The sequence below is a fragment of the Plutella xylostella genome, chromosome 17 (assembly GCF_932276165.1).
Source record: "Plutella xylostella chromosome 17, ilPluXylo3.1, whole genome shotgun sequence".
Classification (NCBI taxonomy): Eukaryota; Metazoa; Arthropoda; class Insecta; order Lepidoptera; family Plutellidae; genus Plutella; species Plutella xylostella.
The window spans coordinates 10,135,050-10,155,979 of NC_063997.1; the positions used below are offsets into that span (position 1 = coordinate 10,135,050).

General features: G+C 42.3%; 1 protein-coding gene and 2 non-coding genes across 3 annotated transcripts in view; 1 reads left to right on the plus strand and 2 right to left on the minus strand.

The window, feature by feature from the left end:
• Positions 1-20,930, minus strand: part of LOC105394842 (dynein axonemal heavy chain 3) — a 78,517-nt gene that overhangs the window by 25,663 nt on the left and 31,924 nt on the right. Inside the window, exons 34-55 of the mRNA XM_048626630.1 lie at positions 18,892-19,060; positions 18,030-18,135; positions 17,480-17,649; positions 17,046-17,160; positions 16,559-16,773; positions 15,952-16,158; positions 15,800-15,871; positions 15,234-15,377; positions 11,077-11,259; positions 10,627-10,740; positions 9,879-9,991; positions 9,324-9,504; positions 8,482-8,629; positions 7,368-7,456; positions 6,718-6,957; positions 5,760-5,920; positions 5,238-5,378; positions 3,544-3,663; positions 2,810-2,975; positions 2,162-2,414; positions 1,301-1,427; positions 155-266 (exon numbers count right to left, since the gene is read on the minus strand). Of these exons, the coding sequence (XP_048482587.1) occupies positions 155-266; positions 1,301-1,427; positions 2,162-2,414; positions 2,810-2,975; positions 3,544-3,663; positions 5,238-5,378; positions 5,760-5,920; positions 6,718-6,957; positions 7,368-7,456; positions 8,482-8,629; positions 9,324-9,504; positions 9,879-9,991; positions 10,627-10,740; positions 11,077-11,259; positions 15,234-15,377; positions 15,800-15,871; positions 15,952-16,158; positions 16,559-16,773; positions 17,046-17,160; positions 17,480-17,649; positions 18,030-18,135; positions 18,892-19,060 (3,346 nt within the window). The remainder of the gene's footprint in view (positions 1-154; positions 267-1,300; positions 1,428-2,161; positions 2,415-2,809; positions 2,976-3,543; positions 3,664-5,237; positions 5,379-5,759; positions 5,921-6,717; positions 6,958-7,367; positions 7,457-8,481; positions 8,630-9,323; positions 9,505-9,878; positions 9,992-10,626; positions 10,741-11,076; positions 11,260-15,233; positions 15,378-15,799; positions 15,872-15,951; positions 16,159-16,558; positions 16,774-17,045; positions 17,161-17,479; positions 17,650-18,029; positions 18,136-18,891; positions 19,061-20,930) is intronic.
• Positions 4,015-4,177, minus strand: LOC119691566. The gene has a single exon (XR_005253955.2). It is a non-coding gene; the product is annotated as a U1 spliceosomal RNA (small nuclear RNA).
• On the plus strand, positions 14,847-15,008 carry LOC119691567. Its single transcript, XR_005253956.2, has one exon. It is a non-coding gene; the product is annotated as a U1 spliceosomal RNA (small nuclear RNA).

Consider the following 20,930-nt stretch of genomic DNA (forward strand, 5'->3'; position numbering starts at 1 on the left):
GCAGACAAGGGTGAGTTCACCTTGATGACTCGGTCGTACACGTCCATGGCGCGCACCCAGCGGCACAGCCCCTCGCAGGCCGAGGACACCTTCGCGATCACCGCCGGGTCGAACTAATATAGACTCTACTGCCTGCAGACAAGGGTGAGTTCACCTTGATGACTCTGTCGTACACGTCCATGGCGCGCACCCAGCGGCACAGCCCCTCGCAGGCCGAGGACACCTTCGCGATCACCGCCGGGTCGAACTCGCGGTCCGGGATGTACCTGACGAATTCATACACTGATGAAGTTCTATTTTTACGTATGTTCACCTCTTGGGATTTCTCTGTAAGACCACATAAAAAAACCGGCCAAGTGCGAGTCGGGCTCGCGCACAAAGGGTTCCGTAGCAGCAAATCAAAATTACAGTTAAATCAACCTATCTCAAAAACTATAAGAGATACTTTGATCAAACCAAAAATCGTTGAAAGAGTTAATTAGCATGCATCACCTCTATTTTTTTTAGAATTTTATACCCCGTAGTTATAAAAATAGAGGGGGGGGACATACTTTTTACGACTTTGAGAGCTGATATCTCAAAAACCGTTCACTTTAAGAAAAATGTTTTTTAGAAAACTTTATATCATTTTAAAAGACCTTTCCATTGATACCCCACACGGGTATGTACATCGAAAAAAAAAAATTCATCCCTCAGTTACATGTATGGGGGGCCCCACCCCCAATTCTTTTTTTTACTATTTAGTGTCATATTTTTGTAGCGGTTCATACAACACATATTCCCATCAAATTTCATCACTGTAGTACTTATAGTTTCCGAGTAAATCGGCTGTGACAGACGGACAGACGGACAGACGGACAGACGGACATGACGAAACTATAAGGGTTCCGTTTTTGCCATTTTGGCTACGGAACCCTAAAAATGCTAAGTAAGTAATTTTAAAGAGCTCAGGTAACCGCTCATGGAAGGCTGGTTGAGAAATGCCGAGGTCAGTGTGTTGTGGCGCTTTTTGGGTGAGGCCTATGTCTAGCAGTGCCAGAGTACATGGTTACATTAATGTTTACGACATTATGTTGGTTTTTAGGTCTCCTTGGAAAGAGTGAAGATCGAGCGAAACTCACACTTGTGCTATTCGAGCGTACCTACATGTGATGGTCGCCATTATCATTAAAGGACACACTCTAGAATTGTACTGTACTGTCTTTTCTTTAGAAATTTCTTCGTGCAATTTGACAGTTTGGAAAGTTTCCTAAGCCCAGCAACGGCGTGACCCGTTGTTTGATGATGATATGTTACTCACTTGTCCCGTATCTTTTTCATGGTGGCAACGGGTATATTGTCCTTGTCGTACTTCATGAGGCTCTCCAGGAACTTCATGTCCCCGAGCATCTTCAGCGACGGGCCCCAGAAGTCTTCGTACATTCGCCCTGAAATATAACATGTTTATGTTATTTACACATAATAATACTGAGCGTACGAAATATTATGATGGACTGGGCTGAGTCGATTTTGATATGAGTATTAAAACCAAAACGACAAACTGAGGACCATAACCTACGGAACTAAAAGCTCACCATTCGCGGAGTGACTCTAGTACTACCTCGTTACACTTATTATCAGCCTGTATTGTCCACTGATCTCGGCCTTGCTTCAAATTATTTATATTTAATCTTACTTTTAGACACCTCTATAAGCCGCTCCTGGTTTTACAGCCAATATTACCTATACTTACAATATAAAATGACACAAATCCACCAGCTAAGCACAATAACCTACGAAACCAAAAGCTCATCATTCGCGTCCATCTTCCTGTCCCCCTTGATCCCCTTCATGACGCAGACCGCCTCCATGACCAGCTTGACCCCCGCGGGCGGGTTCTTTATGCTCTTCACGAGGGTCACGTCGGCTGGTTTCAGCGTGTTGAGTGACTCTAGAGCTGGCTACACTGCTCTATGCTTATTATGAGCTCGTAATTGTCCACTGCTGGACATATGCTCTAAGGAGTGCCACGACTATCTTTCCTCGGTCTCGCTACACTTTATATTTAATCTACCTTTTAGACACCTCTATAAGCCGCTCTAGGTTAGGGTTACTTACAGCCAACATAAAATGACACAAATCCACCAGCTAAGCACCATCACCTACGGAACTAAAAGCTCACCATTCGCGTCCATCTTCCTGTCGCCCTTGATCCCCTTCATGACGCAGACCGCCTCCATGACCAGCTTGACCCCCGCGGGCGGGTTCTTCATGCTCTTCACGAGGGTCACGTCGGCTGGTTTCAGTGTGTTGAGTGCGTTGAGGGCGGATTCTAAAGCTGGCACCGCCTCGGCCAGGTCTGACTCGCAGTCGTCTTTGATGGCCTGTGCTGCGGCCGCGGCCTCGTTGGCTAGCGCTTCGTCTGCGCCTACGATCTGGGGATATAAAAAGTTATCGTCAGCCAATAATCTTGCATAGTTGGGGGCTAGACTTTATTATTATGGATAGCCAAAAAAATGTCACACAGCTCGTTAACTACTATTTTATACATGCGATAGAATTATAAACAGCTGACAGAATTTCGCAATTTTACTCATACCATACTCCTACATACATACATACACGACTTATAACCGTGCTTACAGGATAATTATATCATCAAAGGCAAGGTGCCACCCTAGGATAATAATATGTAACGACTGTTCATGTGTTCACACGTCCGATGCCCTCCGAATAATCACCAAGGTCCTTACTATAACTGTCTAATCCTTGCACCAGCAAGGTGACAATGACGCAATCTCTAGTCATGGATATGGCAAGAATTATCCACCTCTTTCTGCTTCTCGACTCGCACGGTGTCCTGCTCGATCTTGATCATGAGCTTCTCGGTGCGGTCCGAGGTGTCGAGCAGCTGCGGCTGCAGATGCCGCAGGGTTTGCTGCATCACCGCCACTTGATCACCAACGAACGACAGCTGGGAGAGCCCTTGGGAGTATCTGTGGAAGATAAAGATAAAGATAAAATACTCTTTACTGCACACAAACAGAAACAGATTCACAAACATAGAAAAGAAAAATGGTACAATCGGCGGCCTTATTACTAAAAGTAATCTCTTCCAGACAACCACAATGAAAGGAAATATAAAGTATAAAGAAAGGGGTAACGTGTGACAAGACAAGAGAAAATACAACATAATTAACAATCAAATAAGAAAGTATAAGTATCAACATTTATTAAGGTTACCTATCAAAACGGTGATACGGCTGGCTGTATCGAAAATTGGGTGACTCGCTTGCGAGTTACCTCTGACTGCCCCTTCGGGCATTACAGTCGTGAGCATAATATATACCTATGTATGTATGTCAAACCTGTCATCCTCTATCTATATAGAGGTATGTTATCCTCTCCTGCCGTGGCCGTTGGTAATAGCGGTAATACTGACATACTAATTAGGCAGATATTTTTTCCTGTTATCAGACACTTAGTTCCTAGTTTATAAGTATTTTCTTGTATGTTTTAATAATTTGTGGTGACAAATAAAGATATATTCCATTCTATGTTTACCGTGTCCGTTGCTTGGTGATCTGTTCCACCTTCATGGAGTGCAGGGTCTGGAAGGCCTTGATGAGCTCAAGGTAGCTGGTGGGCGTCACGTACACCTTGCGCCGCTGCTCCGCGTAAAACCTGAGGATGATGGAATCATAGAGATTTACTGTACATATTGGCATTATATAGATAGATATAGTCAGCAAAAGAAACATGCGTACCCCGGCCGGCCGGCCACTCCCACCAGTCTCAGATATTCGCCGAAGAAAGAATACTGATGACTAATAATATTATATTATTATTATAATAAAGTAAAGTACCTATATATGTTATAATAGTATTTTCCTTTCCTTCTAATATAATATTTTATATCAGTTTCTTCTTTTACAATGTTTATTATAAAACAACCCTTCTCCTATGGGCAAGAGACGGGTTGCTTTACCTACATTTGCTTAATACTTATTTAACTACCATTGATTAGATTGTCAGAAGGGGACGGCGCGTACGCAGTCTCCACTACCAAAAATTACGCATCCGAGATATCCACATTAGGGATATTCGCAAAGGTCAACCCAACCGCAGTGCAATGGAAGGGCCTCGCTCTGGGGGAACCGCCTTCTTGATCACGGTGTCCCCTATGCCAGGTAAGTATGCTTTCACAACGGTCGCTGCGAGTAGTCGTTTATTGGGAAAAACTCTTAATACCGCGATGTAGTCTAGGGGATAGTGACATCTGGCTGTCAATCCTGGTATTAGCTCAACCTATACGTCGCCGCCGCGCCGCACCCTCCCCTTTGTAAACTAGTCAGTCGGCTAGAAGCCCTGTGTCGGTGGTGACTAGTGGGACTAACTAGTTCCAAGAGTAACAGACAGATGGCACTGTCTCCTATTTAGGTATGTACAGGGCGGAGTAAATATATTTCGGGTAAATAACAGATAATAAACGTGTATGAAGAAATAGTAATCGTGAAGTAAAATCATATGCAAGCGTCAAACCCATGAAATATTAAATTTAGTTCCAAACGTTCCAAAAGTGAATGCTAGTGGAAAACGAAGCACACATTTACTTTTTCATAGTGTGAGAGAGTAGAGTAGACTGGAGTAGAGTTTGTCACCGGGTTAAAAGGATTAGCCAGTCAGATCAGTTCTCAGTCTCTACTCGTTGTAAATTTGAATTATTTAACAAAGTAATGACAATATTGCTACATAGATGGAGCTGGTGCGCTGCGTCTACATCGCGGTATGGTTTCCTTCACATCTTACGTTTTAAGACTTTTAAGTGACTTTGCATTTATGACTTTTATTTAATACAATCTATTTTTGTAGAATAACTAGTTATATCTGTACAGATTTTCTAGTTATTGCATATCACCAAATAATATCATGTTGTACTAGGGTAATGAATGGTGGGTGTGGAGTACTGGAGTAGGATAACGGAGTATTGGTAATAAAGGGAAAGGGAATTAAGATTAATAATAAAAACTTACTTTGCTGTAGTACTTAAATATTTTTATAGGTCGAAACCAGACCGATTCTGATTTGATTATACTCTTTATTATTCGAATATATCGATGTTATGACATCGCTATGGACATGTCACCTCACCTGGCGCTGGTGTGGAACAGCTGGCACATGTCCACGCTACACACGGGACACACGGACATGTCCTCACATGCACACGCTACACACGGGACACACGGACATGTCCTCACCTGGCGCTGAGCTCTGCGGCGCTGGTGTGGAACAGCTGGCACATGGCCACGCACGCGGCGCCCTGGTCGGCCACGCCGTCCATGCGCTCCACGAACATGCGAGCCACGCGTTCTAAAGCCTCCGCAGGCCAATCAGTGAACCTGGAAGAAGAAAGGTTATTAGAACTGTTATTATTGGTGGAATAGCGGTGGTAGATCAGTCGGTTAAGCGCCCTCTTCTTACAGAGATGTCAATTCTAAATTGAGGAAACCTGCACATCTTCTCGCGACCATTACATGAGTACAAATGTACAGCGAAAAGCGGGTGCGTGTCACCTCCCCGACTACCCCTTCGGGGATTACAACGAAAAACGGGCATTGTAATAGTACCCTCACGCTCGCACAGTAACCTTGATGGCCGGCGGCATATTGGTTGTAGATACAAAGGTCAACGTTCGATTTTCTCTGTGCTAGCCGATCGGCGTTGAAACAATGGTAAACTCGCATTCAGCATCCAGGCTTCGTTCACACAAGGCGTATTACCAGTCGATAGTGCAGCAGTTGACGAGCGAGGGGAACATGCGCAGGCGCGTGCGGAACTGGTCCCCGACCGGCGACAGCGCCGCGGCCACGCGCAGGCTCGCGCGCACGCGTTCCACGTAGTACCCGAACATGGCGAGTGGGGTCGTTTCTAGCTGTTTGCCCTTCGGTGTGAAAAGATTAATAGGGGGTTATTAAAAAGGATATAATTTAGGATACGTGAAAATATGGTGGTTTACGAGCGCAAGCCGCTCAGTGGAAGGTGTAAAAAAATATGTAGTACCGCTATTAATTGTGGTAGGTACGACTGTTTTACTGCCGGTTTAGATACTTTCATACGATTTTGACAGAATGCATCTTTTTATGTGTGAAAATCGTATGATAGTAACTGTCAGTTCTCGATAGATAGAGTATTGAAACTGGCAGTTAGAGTGAGTGCAAATGTTACCTGCCAGCGCTGATGCTGCGTGTTACACAATAGAATACCACTACCACTTTGGGCAAAACGAATCCTTCCTACTTGCAGGTGTCGCTTAGGCGAGGGCGGGAGGTTACCAGCTCGCATCATGGACCCGATAGCTGGACGAAATAGTAAAATGAGAGTTAAAATAAATAGCAAACAGGGCTGAAATATCACACAATAAATTTTAAAACCACAAAAAAAACCGCAAACACTCACGCTTTCACCAGTAGGTATATCCCCAGTGTTCAGTATCATGTTGATGTCCTCCACCATGCCCTCGTACATGACCTAGTTATCCACAATATACTACTACCTATACATAAACCTTCCTGCCCGCTGGACTGACGACCTTAGGCGGGTAGCCGGTAGTGGTTGGATGAGGAAGGCCGAGGACCGAGTGATGTGGCGCTCCTTGCGAGAGGCTTATGTCCAGCAGTGGATGATTATTGGCTGATGATGAAGAAGATATACATAAAACTACAATCAACAAACACTCACGCTCTCCCGCAAAGCCGCCTGCATCTTCTCCAGAATCTCCACTTTCTCCTCCATCCCGTAAATATTCGGTATATCTCCAGTATTCAATATCATATTGATATCTTCCACCATCCCCTCGTACATGACCTGGTTGTCAGCGAAGAGGAACACGAGGGGCCGGCCGAGGGTGCCCGCCTGCATCAGCAGTTTGCGCACGTCGTCCCGCCATTCTGCTTGGCCGTAGACGCGGGAGATTTCGATCTGGGGAACAAAACAACAGTGACATAAATGTGCAGCAGATTTTCAATAATATGTGTCTAACTGTCAAACGAAAAATAAGGATAGTAATATTTATTTATCTTATTATTAAAAATGCTTGCATATTTTATTTATGATAATTCAAGCAGAAAAGTGATATAAAGGAGGAGGCATTTTGTCATAGTCAGTTGGAGTAGGGTTTTAAAGGTAAGTCAAAGGCGAGCTCCTCTCCTTGGGAGAGTATTGGAGTTTCATAACAATTGTAGAGGTATTTAATGGCAGTTCATAGGTATAGCGAGGCCGACAAATTGTTGTGGAGCTCCCCGATAGAGGTATGTGTCCAGCAGTAGGTACATGATGACGGACTAATGATAATTATTAGGTTGCCATTTGGTTCATGAATCTCAGTGTACCTGTACAACGTTCATCTCCAGAATGCTGGCGGCCAACTTGACGGCGCTGCTCCGGCCGCTGCCGCCCACGCCCACTAGCAGGAGGTTTCCTGAAATGAAATAAAGGATTAGAAATGTTTAGCCAAGGCAATACGAGCAGGCAATTGATGTAATAAAGAGATTTAAAGTTTGTTGGTCTGGCAGAAGTTATCACGATATCATCGTAACTTTTATTGTATACGTAGAAACAGATACAATAAAAGTTTATTAACCACAAAGCTATATAAAGTGTATGTCCGGTTGTAAATAGGAACTTTCTTTCACCATTTCAGTAATTTCTATTACACTCACGGGTAATGAAAAGGTTCCACTGAGAAAAGCACCAAATTACTCTTAAACGGAAAAGGCTAGCATAATGAAGCCTTCTGCAATATTGAAGTACATTTAACAGAGTTTAGTACACTTGACCCCTCTTTGATCATAAATATCTTTACACCCTAAGGTTGTCTTGAAAAAATTGCTTTAAGCGATAAGAACATTTTTGTACATATGTGTTAGTATTTAAGTTATGTAAGTTAATTTCATGTGTGTGTACAAATAAAGAATATTATATCTATCTATCTATCCATACTACAGAAGCAAGTACACGCACCGTTGTCCTGTAGAAACTCCTGGGCGCACCTGGAGACCTGGTGCACGGGTTCGTTAACGACGTAGATAAACGTCATTATATCTAGATTCGCCATTAAAACGCCGCTGTAATTGGTAGAACGCTTATTAAACGAGTTTATCGACGTCAATAACTAACCCGTGTAGCTACGTAGGTATCTATCTATCGTGGCGAACTGATTTTCCGCATTTAGCATCTAGGGCGACTTGCACAAACATATTAAATCTAGATTTAGTGTTATTTATGGCTATTTATATGGATTGACGTTACTTAAATCGAGATTTGACACTAAATCTAGATTTAATACTTTTGTACAAGAGGCCCCTAAGGTGTGCCATTAAGCCACTAAACTCACGCCAGAAGACAGTTGTTGATTTGGGTTACTTAAGAAATCCCTTGGATCCTCAGGTTTCCGCTCTGCGGCGGGCACATCCCATGTAGTACAACTAGTAAGGGCGCACGCACCGTTGTCCTGCAGCAGCACCCGCGCGCACCTGGACACGTGGTCGAGCGCGCACCGGAACATGACGAGGCGCATCGGCGAGCACGACGCCGCGTTGTACTCCCCCAGGTAGTACTCCATCTTCACCGCCATGTCGTCTATGTCTTGTACCTGGGGTGGGACGAAATGTGTTAGGATTTGTGGAGATATGTTAAAGAAATACTGACAGGCAGGCGTGAGTGATGAGCAGAGAATTATGAGTCATAATTCCAGCAGCTGTTTTACAGTCGTGATAGGGAATTTGAGCAAAAGAAGGATTTTTTAAGTCATCTATAAATATACTATGAAATTAGCGTACACTACTTTGAGTCCCCTGTTATAGGTCCTGCAGGTTTTCGGCTTGCTTCCTGAACCATTTTTGTAGCTAACTGTCTAAGATTGACGGTCCAGCATGTCAAAAAGCATCCCACTCTGCATCCAAGGAACCTATGCATTCGTTTCGGCGCTCTTTAGGAGTACCCTATATCCAGGAGTCAACGCTTACGGGCTGATGACGATCGTAATCTGTAATGCCTATATATCTGTCGCAGGCATTTTGTAATATCTCGCCGTTTACATACGGCGTCGTCAGTTTACAAACGCTCGCTGTACGCTGACGACGCCGTATGTAAACGGCGAGATCTTACACAATGCCTGCGACATATCTATGATGTTATTTAGTTACCTACTATACATGCTGCTGTTGCAAAAAGGGTATATTAAGCGGTGCTTAGATATATTATAACATGCTGCACTCGTAGGTTTAGGCTTACCATTTATACCCTTTTTGCAACACCCTGTATATCTACTGTTGTTATTTATTCACCAGGTCATAAATCTTGGGGTCGGCATCAGGCTGCATGTAGTTCCCGAACACGATGCTTGCGGCGTGCGCGTGCGCAGGAGTCTCGCCGGGCTCTAGGTAGCCTAGGTCTGTTAGTACTGCGTCTAGGTGGACGCGGAAGTTGGCGTAGACCGCCTTGTGGGCTATGGCGAAGAGCTTCTCCCTGTAGAGATAAGGAATAGATTAGTCAGCTTCACCAATAGCCAGTCAAAATCACAAATCACCTATTTGTTTGTCATTCAAGCATTGTCAGTTTGTGAGTTTTGTTATGGTGCAAAATCTGATCGTACTCCATGTTTGACGAAAAGAGTATCTGAAGTGAAATGTTTCAATTTATTTGTCAAATGTGGTATTCTTCTTGGTGTGTCGATGATGAACTCTTAGATAGACTAGGGTTTGTCACCGTGCTGAAAGGATTAATCAGTCAGATTAGCTTCAGTTGTTATGTATGCCCAAGGTGAGCCGCGCGCGCGCGTATATGTAGCAGGTAGGTAATTGACGACAGAGTGTTAATAGTTCATCAATGGACTTAATTACCTGTCCTCATCGTTCACGAGTCTGTCGCAGAAGCAGCGGTAGGTCTCGTGCAGCCACAGCGCCACCAGCTTGTTCAGATCCTTCATGTGCGTCGCCGGGACTAGTAGCACACCCTGTAGAAACGTGCCACGGTTAAATTGTCACTTTAGTAATAACATAATTTGACTGAAATTACGGCCATGTTGCATTTATGAACGAATGGGAGGATTCGGAACGCGTCCATGCCGTAATAGATTATAGCGACCGACTGGCATAGCGCGTTCTAATTCTAATGGTGTCTCGTGGTTATAAAGTTCATAAATAAAGTGTACAAATACAATATGAATCTCATATCTACTGCAATACTCCTTCCGAATCCCACGATTGCAACACCAATAAACGGCCATTCGCACATCAGCTGCAGCACTCACACTATAACCACCTCCATTTTCATAATAATACCTTTATTAACAGGAGCTATACCTTGATGACTCGTGCCAAGTCTCGCAAGTTGAACAGGTAATAGCACTTGCTGAGCGTGGGCAGGAAGGACTCGGTCACCGCGCGATCTCACTTCTATAACGGCCGCCATTTTGATATTGTTCCTATAAGAACAGGAGTTATACCTTGATGACTCGTGACAGGTCCCGCAAGTTGAACAGGTAATAGCACTTGCTGGGCGTGGGCAGAAAGGACTCGGTCACCGCGCGATCTCACTTCTATAACGGCCGCCATTTTGATATTGTTCCTATATAAACAGGGGCTATACCTTGATGACTCGTGACAAGTCCCGCAAGTTGAACAAGTAGTGGCACTTGCTGGGCGTGGGCAGGAACGACTCCGTCACCGCGCGGTACACGTCTATTGTGGCTGATACTACCGCCTGAAATACAAGCAAGAGGTTAATAAATGTGTAGTTATACAGAGTATAAATTAAATTGTAGGTAATTATACTTGATGATGACTTTGTCGTGACGAAGCAGGTGGGCAAGCGGAAGATCACTTTGTAAATCGAAAACGTACGAACAAGAGTGGTTAGCGCTGCGATGAAAGTTCAGGACCCTATCTGGTTGCATTAACGGTACCAAATGCGTGTAAATTTTAGTGAGTTTATAGTGAGAACCCCCTTGCCAGTGTGAGGTTTTACACCTCAAACCTCGATGAATAAATGTACTTTCCTTTGTACTAACTTCTAACATACTATTATCATGAATCTCACCTTACTCTGCCTAACCAGCGACTCCACGAACCCCTTAGCGAAGTGCCAATCTGTAATACTCATGAATATCTTCATCAGCGTGTGGTCGGGGAAGGTGTCCACGGCCACCAGCAACGCGAGCCGCAGCAGCCGCCGCGATACGTGCTGCGAGCTGCCGGGCGGCAGCATGGCCGACACCAACAACTGTGGGCACGTCAGTAATTCATCAGCTTCATCAGCTTCCACTGAAAACCAGCGCAGTGTCCTTTAAACTAGTTTAAACCAACCAAAGGCGCTGCAGTAGCTGAGTGGACACCATTTTGACGACGACAGCAATTTCATTATATTAATAATTATTATCTATAACCATTATTTTTTTTAATTATTAGATTTTACCTATATTTATATTTCTTTGCATATGCAAATTAATATTGCTGTCTAAGACAAATAAAGTTTTTCTTTCTTTCTTTCTTTCTAATGCTTAGTATAGTCATGGTCACCCTATACTATAAAATCTGTAGTAGTACGATGCGGCTAAACGTGTGCCGCCGTGTTGAAGAACGCATCGAAATGACAATGCGGCTAAACGTTGATCCGCCGCATTAAAAAGCGGCCCTGTGTTAATGCCAGTCATAATGTAAAACGGATGATTCCACGATCCGGCTGCGACATATGTGTGAAGCAGCCGGGCGGCAGCATGGCCGACACCAGCAACTGAATAAATAAATAATATGTGGGCACATCTCACACACGGCCACCCGACCCCAAGCTAGGCAGAGCCTGTGTTATGGGTATCGGACAACTGATATATATCTACACAAATACATAGATAGACACCCAAGACCCGAGTACAAATATCTGTCTTTGAACAAATATCTGCCCCAGCCGGGAATCGAACCCGGGACCTTCGGCATAGCAGTCAGGTCCACTAACCACTACGCCACTACTACGCCGACACTAGCAACTGTGGGCACACAGAGAGTGTATGTGTAGAGTTGTAGACCAAGTCCTAAAATTTCATAGATGTAAAAATCCTTTTTTTAAGCACGAGGAGGAATTAGGCAACATAAAATATTTATTTCCAATTTTACATCTGGTTACGTAACAATGAAAATAAAAACATTTAGACCTGGTTTCTCATGATTCTGTTAGTTACAGTCTCAATAACGGATTTGCTGACGACGCGTTTAAGGATTATTACCACAGGGGTATAATCGTGACAGTTCTGACATTGCGAAAAAGAGACGCTTTGCTACATTAAGCGTAAGAAAGAAACGTTAAGCTGTAAATGTTTTTTGTCCTCTTTGCTGTGGCGCCTGTTTACGTCAGTTCTCTGTGCCAAACAATGAAACAAATGAAAAATCTGTGCCAAACAAAGGCTGACAGTTACAACAAAATTTTCTAAATGCTATTTATTTTTGATTTGCTAGTGATTTGTGTGTGTTTATTAAGTTTATTAGACTATTATAATCACTTAACGAGTGTGTGACATGGGTGGGTGGATTTTGTTCGGTTGTATAGAGCATATTGAACGAAAACACGATGGAATTATGGATGAGATATATTTTCACATGTAAGTAGATACTATCAAGTTTAACAAGCTTACATTCATCATAGTACTATCTATTGGCTCGATTTTAATATAAAACGATACTAATTTTAATACTGTAAGGTCTTTTAGTATCAGTTTTAAGTAAAAATTACGAGTTACCATATCATAACAAATCACATGGTGTTGCAAGTTATTGAAAATTTATTTTACCCACAAATATTATAGTATGCAAAGAAAATACTAGAAATTGTAACGGACTCGGGTTGGGTTTACAAATGGGGCGCACGAATTCGGTTTTTGTGAAGATTGTATTTTGTAGAAATCATTCTCCTCTTTCAAATGAGGTGCCTCTCATTGTGAGGAAACGTTCGTTTCTTTTTTTTCTTCCATGTGTGATTTCTTCTGTATAATATAAAGTTTATTGTATTGATACGAAATACGTGTTTCCTTTAAAAAAAACCCCATCACATATTTGGCCCACGATTATAATGCTCATGCTCATCCATTTATCTCTTTCATAGGTTTCCGACAGAAAAAAAAATATCAAGAAAATGGATAGACATTACCGGTCGCACAAATTGGGAACCAAGGAAACATACAAAAATTGTGTTCGGCACATTTTGAAGAGGATTGTTTCGATTGGACGAAGACAATGAATTATACAATCCACTCAGTTTGTGTATATTAAATAATTATATTGAAATCAAATAAGTATGAGTAAAGTTTTTTTTTTTTTATATCGTCAGTTGACAGGAAAAACTCACTAAGGCTGATTTTTCAATATTCAGATAAATGTTATCTGGGTAATACAAACATTGAGAAACATTGAGACGCAACAGCATCAAAATTATTTCCCAGCAAAACTTTTGTCTGGCTATTGAAAAATTAGCCTTTAGTGTATTTTTCCTATCAACCGACGATATACTCAAGTTTTGTTTTTGTTATTATGATAAGTTAAATTTCCCCATATTTAGGTTTTATTTTTTTGTCGGCAACATCTATGGTTTGAGTGAGAAAGAGAATAGTGCACACGGCGATTGCGAATCTATTTGTAGTTGATCTGAGATTATTACCCTTGTTAATTGGATGAGTCCCACGACGAAAATCTAATAGACCATTCATAAATCAAGCATTATGTGAATCATTCACTCACACTTCATTCAATATTCTGTCATATTCATTGAAATTGGTGTCTATGTCTCTGTGATTTCAAACAACCTCAAACAACCAAACTTTTTGGTTTTGAGGTTGCCATGGTTACTATTTCTATCGAGGTTGTTTTTTGACATCCGTCATTGAAAATAATATCATTACGCCATGCCCTTTGAAAAACAATACAACGAACTAGATGGAGTGTCAGTGCAAAAGAAAGGACTCAACAAATAACACCTCAATTTCTAAGTAAGGTCTTGTTTTAAAATATTTTGTTAGAAGATTTTTCACTTAATTCAATAGTTCTCATTAAGTCATTAGGTTTAACTTTTTATATCTACTTCTGTGGTCTAGTGGTAGAAGCTCAGCTTCATCACCCAGGGATCCCGGGTTCGATTTCCAGGTAGGGACATCAATTTGTGTTTCTATATTGCGGTTCCAAGTTAGGTTAGGACATTAAATTAAAACTTTTATCTCGGTTTGACAGTATATAAAACCCAGACAGTATTTCGCTTCATTTTTTATGTCACACAACATCTAGTTCGTATATTGTTTATCAAAGACTCTGTTCATTTTTCCATCTTGAATCTTGACAGAATGAGTCACAAGTAAACAACCCGTTGCCTGGTTACCGGTCTTAACCAAGTCTTAGCGGAACCCCACAGCAGCAATCAAGTTTATCACCCGATCAAGGGAGTTAACCCCGTGATTTAGCATGGTGGGACACTCACTAACTTTAACGGTCCAAAATGTAACCAAACCGAGGTATTTTTAACCTAACCGAATGGTGTGAAATTAGGCCTTAACCTTTTTTTTGTTTCTGACTTGGACCCGGATAATGTGGGATGGTGCCATCTGTCTGTTACTTTTGGAACTAGTTAGAGCCCCTAATCACCCTCCGACGAGGCCGCTAACAGAGACAGACTGAGTACATAACAGAGGGTGCGACGCACCGGCGTGACGCGTGAATAACAAAGGGTGAACTAATACCATGGTTGACAGCCAGATGTCACTATCCCCTAAACTACATCGCGGTATTAAGAGTTTTTCCCAACAAACGACTACTCGCAGCGACCGTTGTGAAAGCATACTTACCTGGCATAGGGGACACCGTGATCAAGAAGGCGGTTCCCCCAGAGCGAGGCCCTTCCATTGCACTGCGGTTGGGTTGACCTTTGCGAATATCCCTAATGTGGATATCTCGGATGCGTAATTTTTGGTAGTGGGGACTGCGTACGCGCCGTCCCCTTCTGATAATCTAAGACTTAGTAGTGAAACAAGTAATTAATTAAAGTAGGCAAGGCAACCCGTCTTCTGCCCGAAGAAGGGCTGCCTTATAATAAGCATTGTAAAAGAAACTTAAATATATTATAGTGTATAATGTATAAAGACCTCACCACGCGAGTGGTCTAGAGAGTAAGGTGGCTAGAATTCATTGCAAAATAGTCCCTATTTCGATCTTGTTACGACTCACCACATCTAGCAGCTGCTGTCGAGCGTGGCCCTTAGTCTCGTACCAGTAGCCGTGGTCCCTCCACTGCCGCAGCAGCTCTAGTGGTGGTTGGGCCCCGTATTGCTCGGGTTGGGGCATGCTGAGGTCGTCTACGAATAGGACGCACTGGGGAAAAAGTAAGGTTACTGGATTTATTACTGAGACAGTGTAGCCTTGTCAAGTTGTCACCCAATAAGGTGCACTTCCTCGCTCGTCAGAAAGTCTGGCTTTGGCTTCTGATACTCCGTCAATCAAGTCTGATAGTTGCAACAATAGGCAGAAATACCGAGTGCTCTCATGTCTAGCTACGGATAGTATCCAATTTACTTCACCCTAACGTTATTATGATTTATGTAACATACAAGCCGTTACTAGGTTCTAAAATTAAAAAAAATATCATTTTATTTCAGGCACAGGTCCCATAGTTTTACATACACATTAACATTTTACATTCATTGTTACTAAAATTTACAATTATAAACTAAGCAATTAAATTATTATTAAATTGTTATAAAAATTTGTGGTTCTAATTGTATTTTATTATTTACCTTTTTACCCATCGATGGGCCGAAGACACCTTTCCTCCTTCTATCAACTTTTGACATAATTATGTCCTGCGTCTGAAATGAAAGCCAACATTTTAACATTATCTATTCTAAACTTGTATCACCTCTTCACTGATATTTATATGCCTTCTCACCTGATTAGCCGTAGTCCGTGCGGAGAAATATATCGTATTCGTGATATACTTGGCTTTAGGCAGCGACATGATGTAGTTGAGTATGAGGGACGTCTTGCCGGTGCCGGTGGGACCCACCACGATGATGGGGATCTGGGACGCCACTGATAGAGCGACGAGGTAGCGTAGGCAGGCGCTCTCGTTAGTGGGGATTATTATCTCGTTTACCTGCGGGAAGAACAAAATATTAAGTATTTTTATTTGTTTATTTAATACTTTGTATAATTATAACATATAAGTGTACAAAAGGTGTATCTACAGTGTAAGCGGGTGTGTATTGGTGCATCAATTTTCAGTCGGTTATTTTTGTATCGACAAATACATGATGGGTTTAGAGTTCAATTCTAGGGGTGCATATTTATTTAAAGAATCAGGTTTATGATAATGGCAGCTCCAATTTATTTAATTATAGGTAGAATTAGCTGGGTTTATAAATGTACCTCTTTATTGCACAAATATATTAATAATTATTCCTTAATGCTAAAAGCATGTTTTATACCAGTCAACTTCAACTTCATGAAATGTAACTAATATCCGTCCAATCAAAACAACCCTCCCCTCAACTCACTTTAGCATTGCCAGCTATATGCGCCTCTTTCTCCAGCTCCACCCAGGGTATCCAGGTCCCATTGTTCCTCTTGTCATAAACGTAGTCGAAGACCAGGTCCTTGTCCGGGAACAGCTGGCTGCGGGTGAGCTTGAAGGACTTGGGCTTGGGGTGAGCTTGGGTGCCGCCCTCGAGGAGTTTGCGGAAGTAAGAGTCGAAGAGTTTGCGGCTATCACCTGCGTGGGTTACAGTTGGATAGTAAGTTAAATAGTTTATTTCATTATTAAAATACATGTATAGGTTACACGAAAAGATTACATTAGGTAATGTGATAAATACATGACATTGACACGGCTTGGAAAAAAATGTGAAGAAAATTGTTGTGATGAAATGAACTGATATTTTTTTTTATAAGAAAACATTCTCGGGTTGGTTCATTAAGCTGGCTGTTAACTGTCACCGGAACAGATAAGTTTGTCGCACTGTAGGTAGAAAGTTAGGTACATACCATTAATAGTAGGACACAGTCCCCAGAGCAGACAGAAGATGAATATGTTCTGCAGCCACAAAGTACTGAACTGAGTCTCGTTCTCCAGTAGACACGTGAAGAGACGCGTGAAAGACTGGAAACAAACAGCGAAGAAATCATCAAACAACTGATCATTTTATACGCCGATATCGCGTAAAATTTATGTACCTAAGTACTTATACGGATACTTATGCAGTTTATATTTTCTTGCAACGCCGTCTATCTTTCCAATTTCTTAGTGAAGAAAACAAATGACTACGCAGCAATGAGTAAAAGCTTTCAGTCTCGGCTGCATGGCACCTCTATCTAAGTAGATAAATGCCTTTTTATCGTGAATGGCGTTTAACTTGGCGAAATGATTACGTCTATCTACGTTTATATGAAGATGCCCAGCAAAACAAACAGAAACTCACATGAAACTGGTGTATCTCTCCCACGCTCACAAACATGGTGCACTTGTGTTGTATGAAATCAAAGATGGCGGGCACGAGCCAGCCAATCAGCTCCTGGATGAGGTCGAACTGCTCTGGGATCAGCTTCTCGGTTAGATGGATGTTGTAGGACGCCAGGAATGCGCGCCAACCTGCGGTTGATACGGGTGGATGTAATTTATTTGTAGGTAAAAGACATACAGCAGAAATGTTATTGTAGGTACAAAGATAAACTGTGGAACTATGATTCGGTGCGCGTATTGATATGATTTGCGTTCTTAGGTAACGGCTTAATAGCATATAATGACCCTGTATACTTATGTACTAAACACTTATGTAAATACAGGGTGTTGCAAAAAGGGTATACTAAGCCGAAAGGGGGTAACTCAGGCGGCTATTCTGAACAACTTTTGTTGCACGAGTTTTGGAAATTCACGAAAATAAAATTTCCTTTTCTATAGAAACTTTGTTGGTCACGTGACTTTTTTGCCATGGAGAACAAATATATTTTTTCAGCAAACTCTGCACTGACCCAGCTGGTCGGGCTGCATGTAGACCATGCCGCAGCGGGACACGGTGGCGGGCGACGCGTGCTCCAGCTCCTCCGCCTCGAAGATCAGGTTCATCTTGCTCGTCATCTGCAAGGTACAATACTCTCAATAGTCTACAATGGAGCCAGCGAGAAAAACGGGCATTGACCCTGACGTACATATTATGCTCACGACTGTAATCCCGAAAGGGATAGTCTGAGGTGACTCTCAAGCCTGCCACCCCGCTTTTCGCTGAAAATCTGTACACACGTGATAGATTAGACGACCGAATGGCGTAGTGGTTAGTGACCTGACTACTGAGCCGATGGTCCCGGGTTCGATTCCCGGCTGGGGCAGATATTTGTTTAAACACAGATATTTGTTCTCGGGTCTTGGATGTGCCCGTAAAATGGCAATAGGCCCGCCCCCTATTACATTGGGACTAACATAAACACTCTGGCGAAAAGTGGGTGCAGCAATGCACCTCTGCCTACCCCGCAAGGGAGTACATTAGTACAAGGCGTGAGTGCGTGTGTTACGTGATAGGTCGCGAGCCGTATCGCCGTTTTTGAATGAGTACATTAATTGGCATATTTCAGCATTCGAACCCACGGCCTCATGAATGACCAGCGGGCCCAGGGACTTTACACCACCACGATTCTCATTGACCTGACCTCCTAGTATATTTGACCAAATAATAGTCTCGTGTGCGTATCAAAGACTGGAGCTAGACTAGGGCTTGTCGCCGTAGTGATGGGTAGCCAGTGAGATATAATAAAATTTAAACTCCTTACCCCTTCTACGCAACGATTATTTAGTAACTAATTTAATTATTATTTATTGTCACATCTCTCTCTCTCTCACCTGTATAATCTCTCCGCTCATGAGGCACAGTTTCTTATTATCATCCAGCACAGTGTTCATGTTCTCGATCCAAACTGCGTCTACTGGCCCGTCGAATACGATCCATTTTCGCTCGCGCGTCACCGACACGGCGTATTCACGGAATGCTATGGCTAACACGCCGTCCGACCTACGGAAATAAACCTTATAATAAAGTTAAACTTGCGATGGTTTAATATTTTCCTGTTTTATTACAACGTAAAGCTATTTTTGTGTTCTTTCTGTGTGTGAAATAAATGTATATTCTTTCTTTAAATTATCAGAGATGTACAAAGGAGAATGGCCACTTCTCTAAGGCACCATGACCCGCCAGAGCACCCATTGATGAAACATATACTGATGTATATAGCCCATGACTATAGTATATCCTGGTATAAATTTTATAATTATGAGGCATGGGAGAACGAAGATATAGGTGCTGAAAGATCAAGTCTTTGTACTGACTAGATGTTTCCCTCATACTAAGTTTTTTTAAACGTGGTTTAGATTTTTTAAAATATTGTTCCCTCATTAAGAACAGCTTTATCATCGAATAAAAATAGTTTTGGTTAGTGGCTGCAAAGCGAGTCAGATTTGGCCATTCTCTTTTACAAGAAACGTGGGGTAGAGTGACCGCAGACATCATCAGGCAATCACATCTGTGCATGAGGATCACTAGATGTCGCTGCAAACGTCAATGCTACATCGCGGTGTGGTTGTGTTTATGCTGACATACAATGCCGATCATAAACCATATAATATATTCAATTCAAAGTCAAATGTTTATTCATCGTAAAAATATATATTTTTAAAGCCAGGAATAGGGATACCTAATATTCTGGTCTGATCTGATTGAAAATAAGTTGAATCAACGCTGTTAAACCATATATAGTAATATTAGTAATAGCAGGCCTGTGTCACTCCGCGCGTGGGCGGCGCAGGCGCCTGCCGCCTCGGGGCGGCGAATGTGAGCTGAGTGGGATTCGTGCTCAACTAAACTAAAACAGAACATCATGATTAACTATTTTTATTTCATCTCAATATTATCACACATTATGAAGAAAAAAATCATTTTTTGACTGAAGTATATGTTTTAGGTAGATATAGGTACCTATCTACCTCTTCCTTTTACTTTTACTTCAAATAATAGATCTATGAATAGTTCTTTAACTATGAAATTGCCGTAGCTTCAACTAGTCATTTCCAATAGAAAATAAGTTTGGAATAGCTTTGTATTCTAAATTCAAATTATTTTGTTTTAATATCATAACATTCTTTTTACAAACTCAGTCCGTTGCTTAGTAAACGTTGTGGTCTGTGGTGCTGAGGCAACCCTAAGGTGGCTTCTTTTTCAATGCGTATAACCACGTATAACTTATTATGCACCGTAGTCCAGTGAAATAAGGCGCATATTCCCTCAAAAATAAATTGGTAGGTAAGTAAATAAAAACGTGTGCGGCTGGAGCGCGATCTAAATTAGATCTTATTGCTTATAAGATGGAGTCATATTTCTTTGATAGCCATTGCGAAGATGGACTTCTGTACCTGGTACTAGTTATTATTCTGTGGTAATAGATACAACAACAACGTGCAGAAGCGAAAGTGCGAGTGCGCTTAGTAGTAACTGACATTAACAACAAGCGCCCCCGCCTCCCCGTCCCACCGCTCACATACCTAAGGCGCGGCCAGCTAGTTCCGCGCGCACTATAACTCTTACTACTCATGGCTAGCGGGATCGAAGCACCCATACAGCTGTCCCATAGTGATGGCCTTAGGGTTGATGACGCGGTAGACGGCGGCGCTCTCCCGGTGTCTCGGAGGCGGCACCATGGTCTGCAGGGCTCTTAGGGCCTCGGCCAGGGGCTGTGCGCCTAGTCTTACTGACTAGAGTCTTAGAGACAGTACAAGTACTAATGCACTTATGGATGAATGATTTAGAGCGCGGTAAAAAGACAATAGTCTTACTGACCAGGATCTTAGGTGACAGAGTATAGGATAGCAGTGATGGACAAATGATTCTT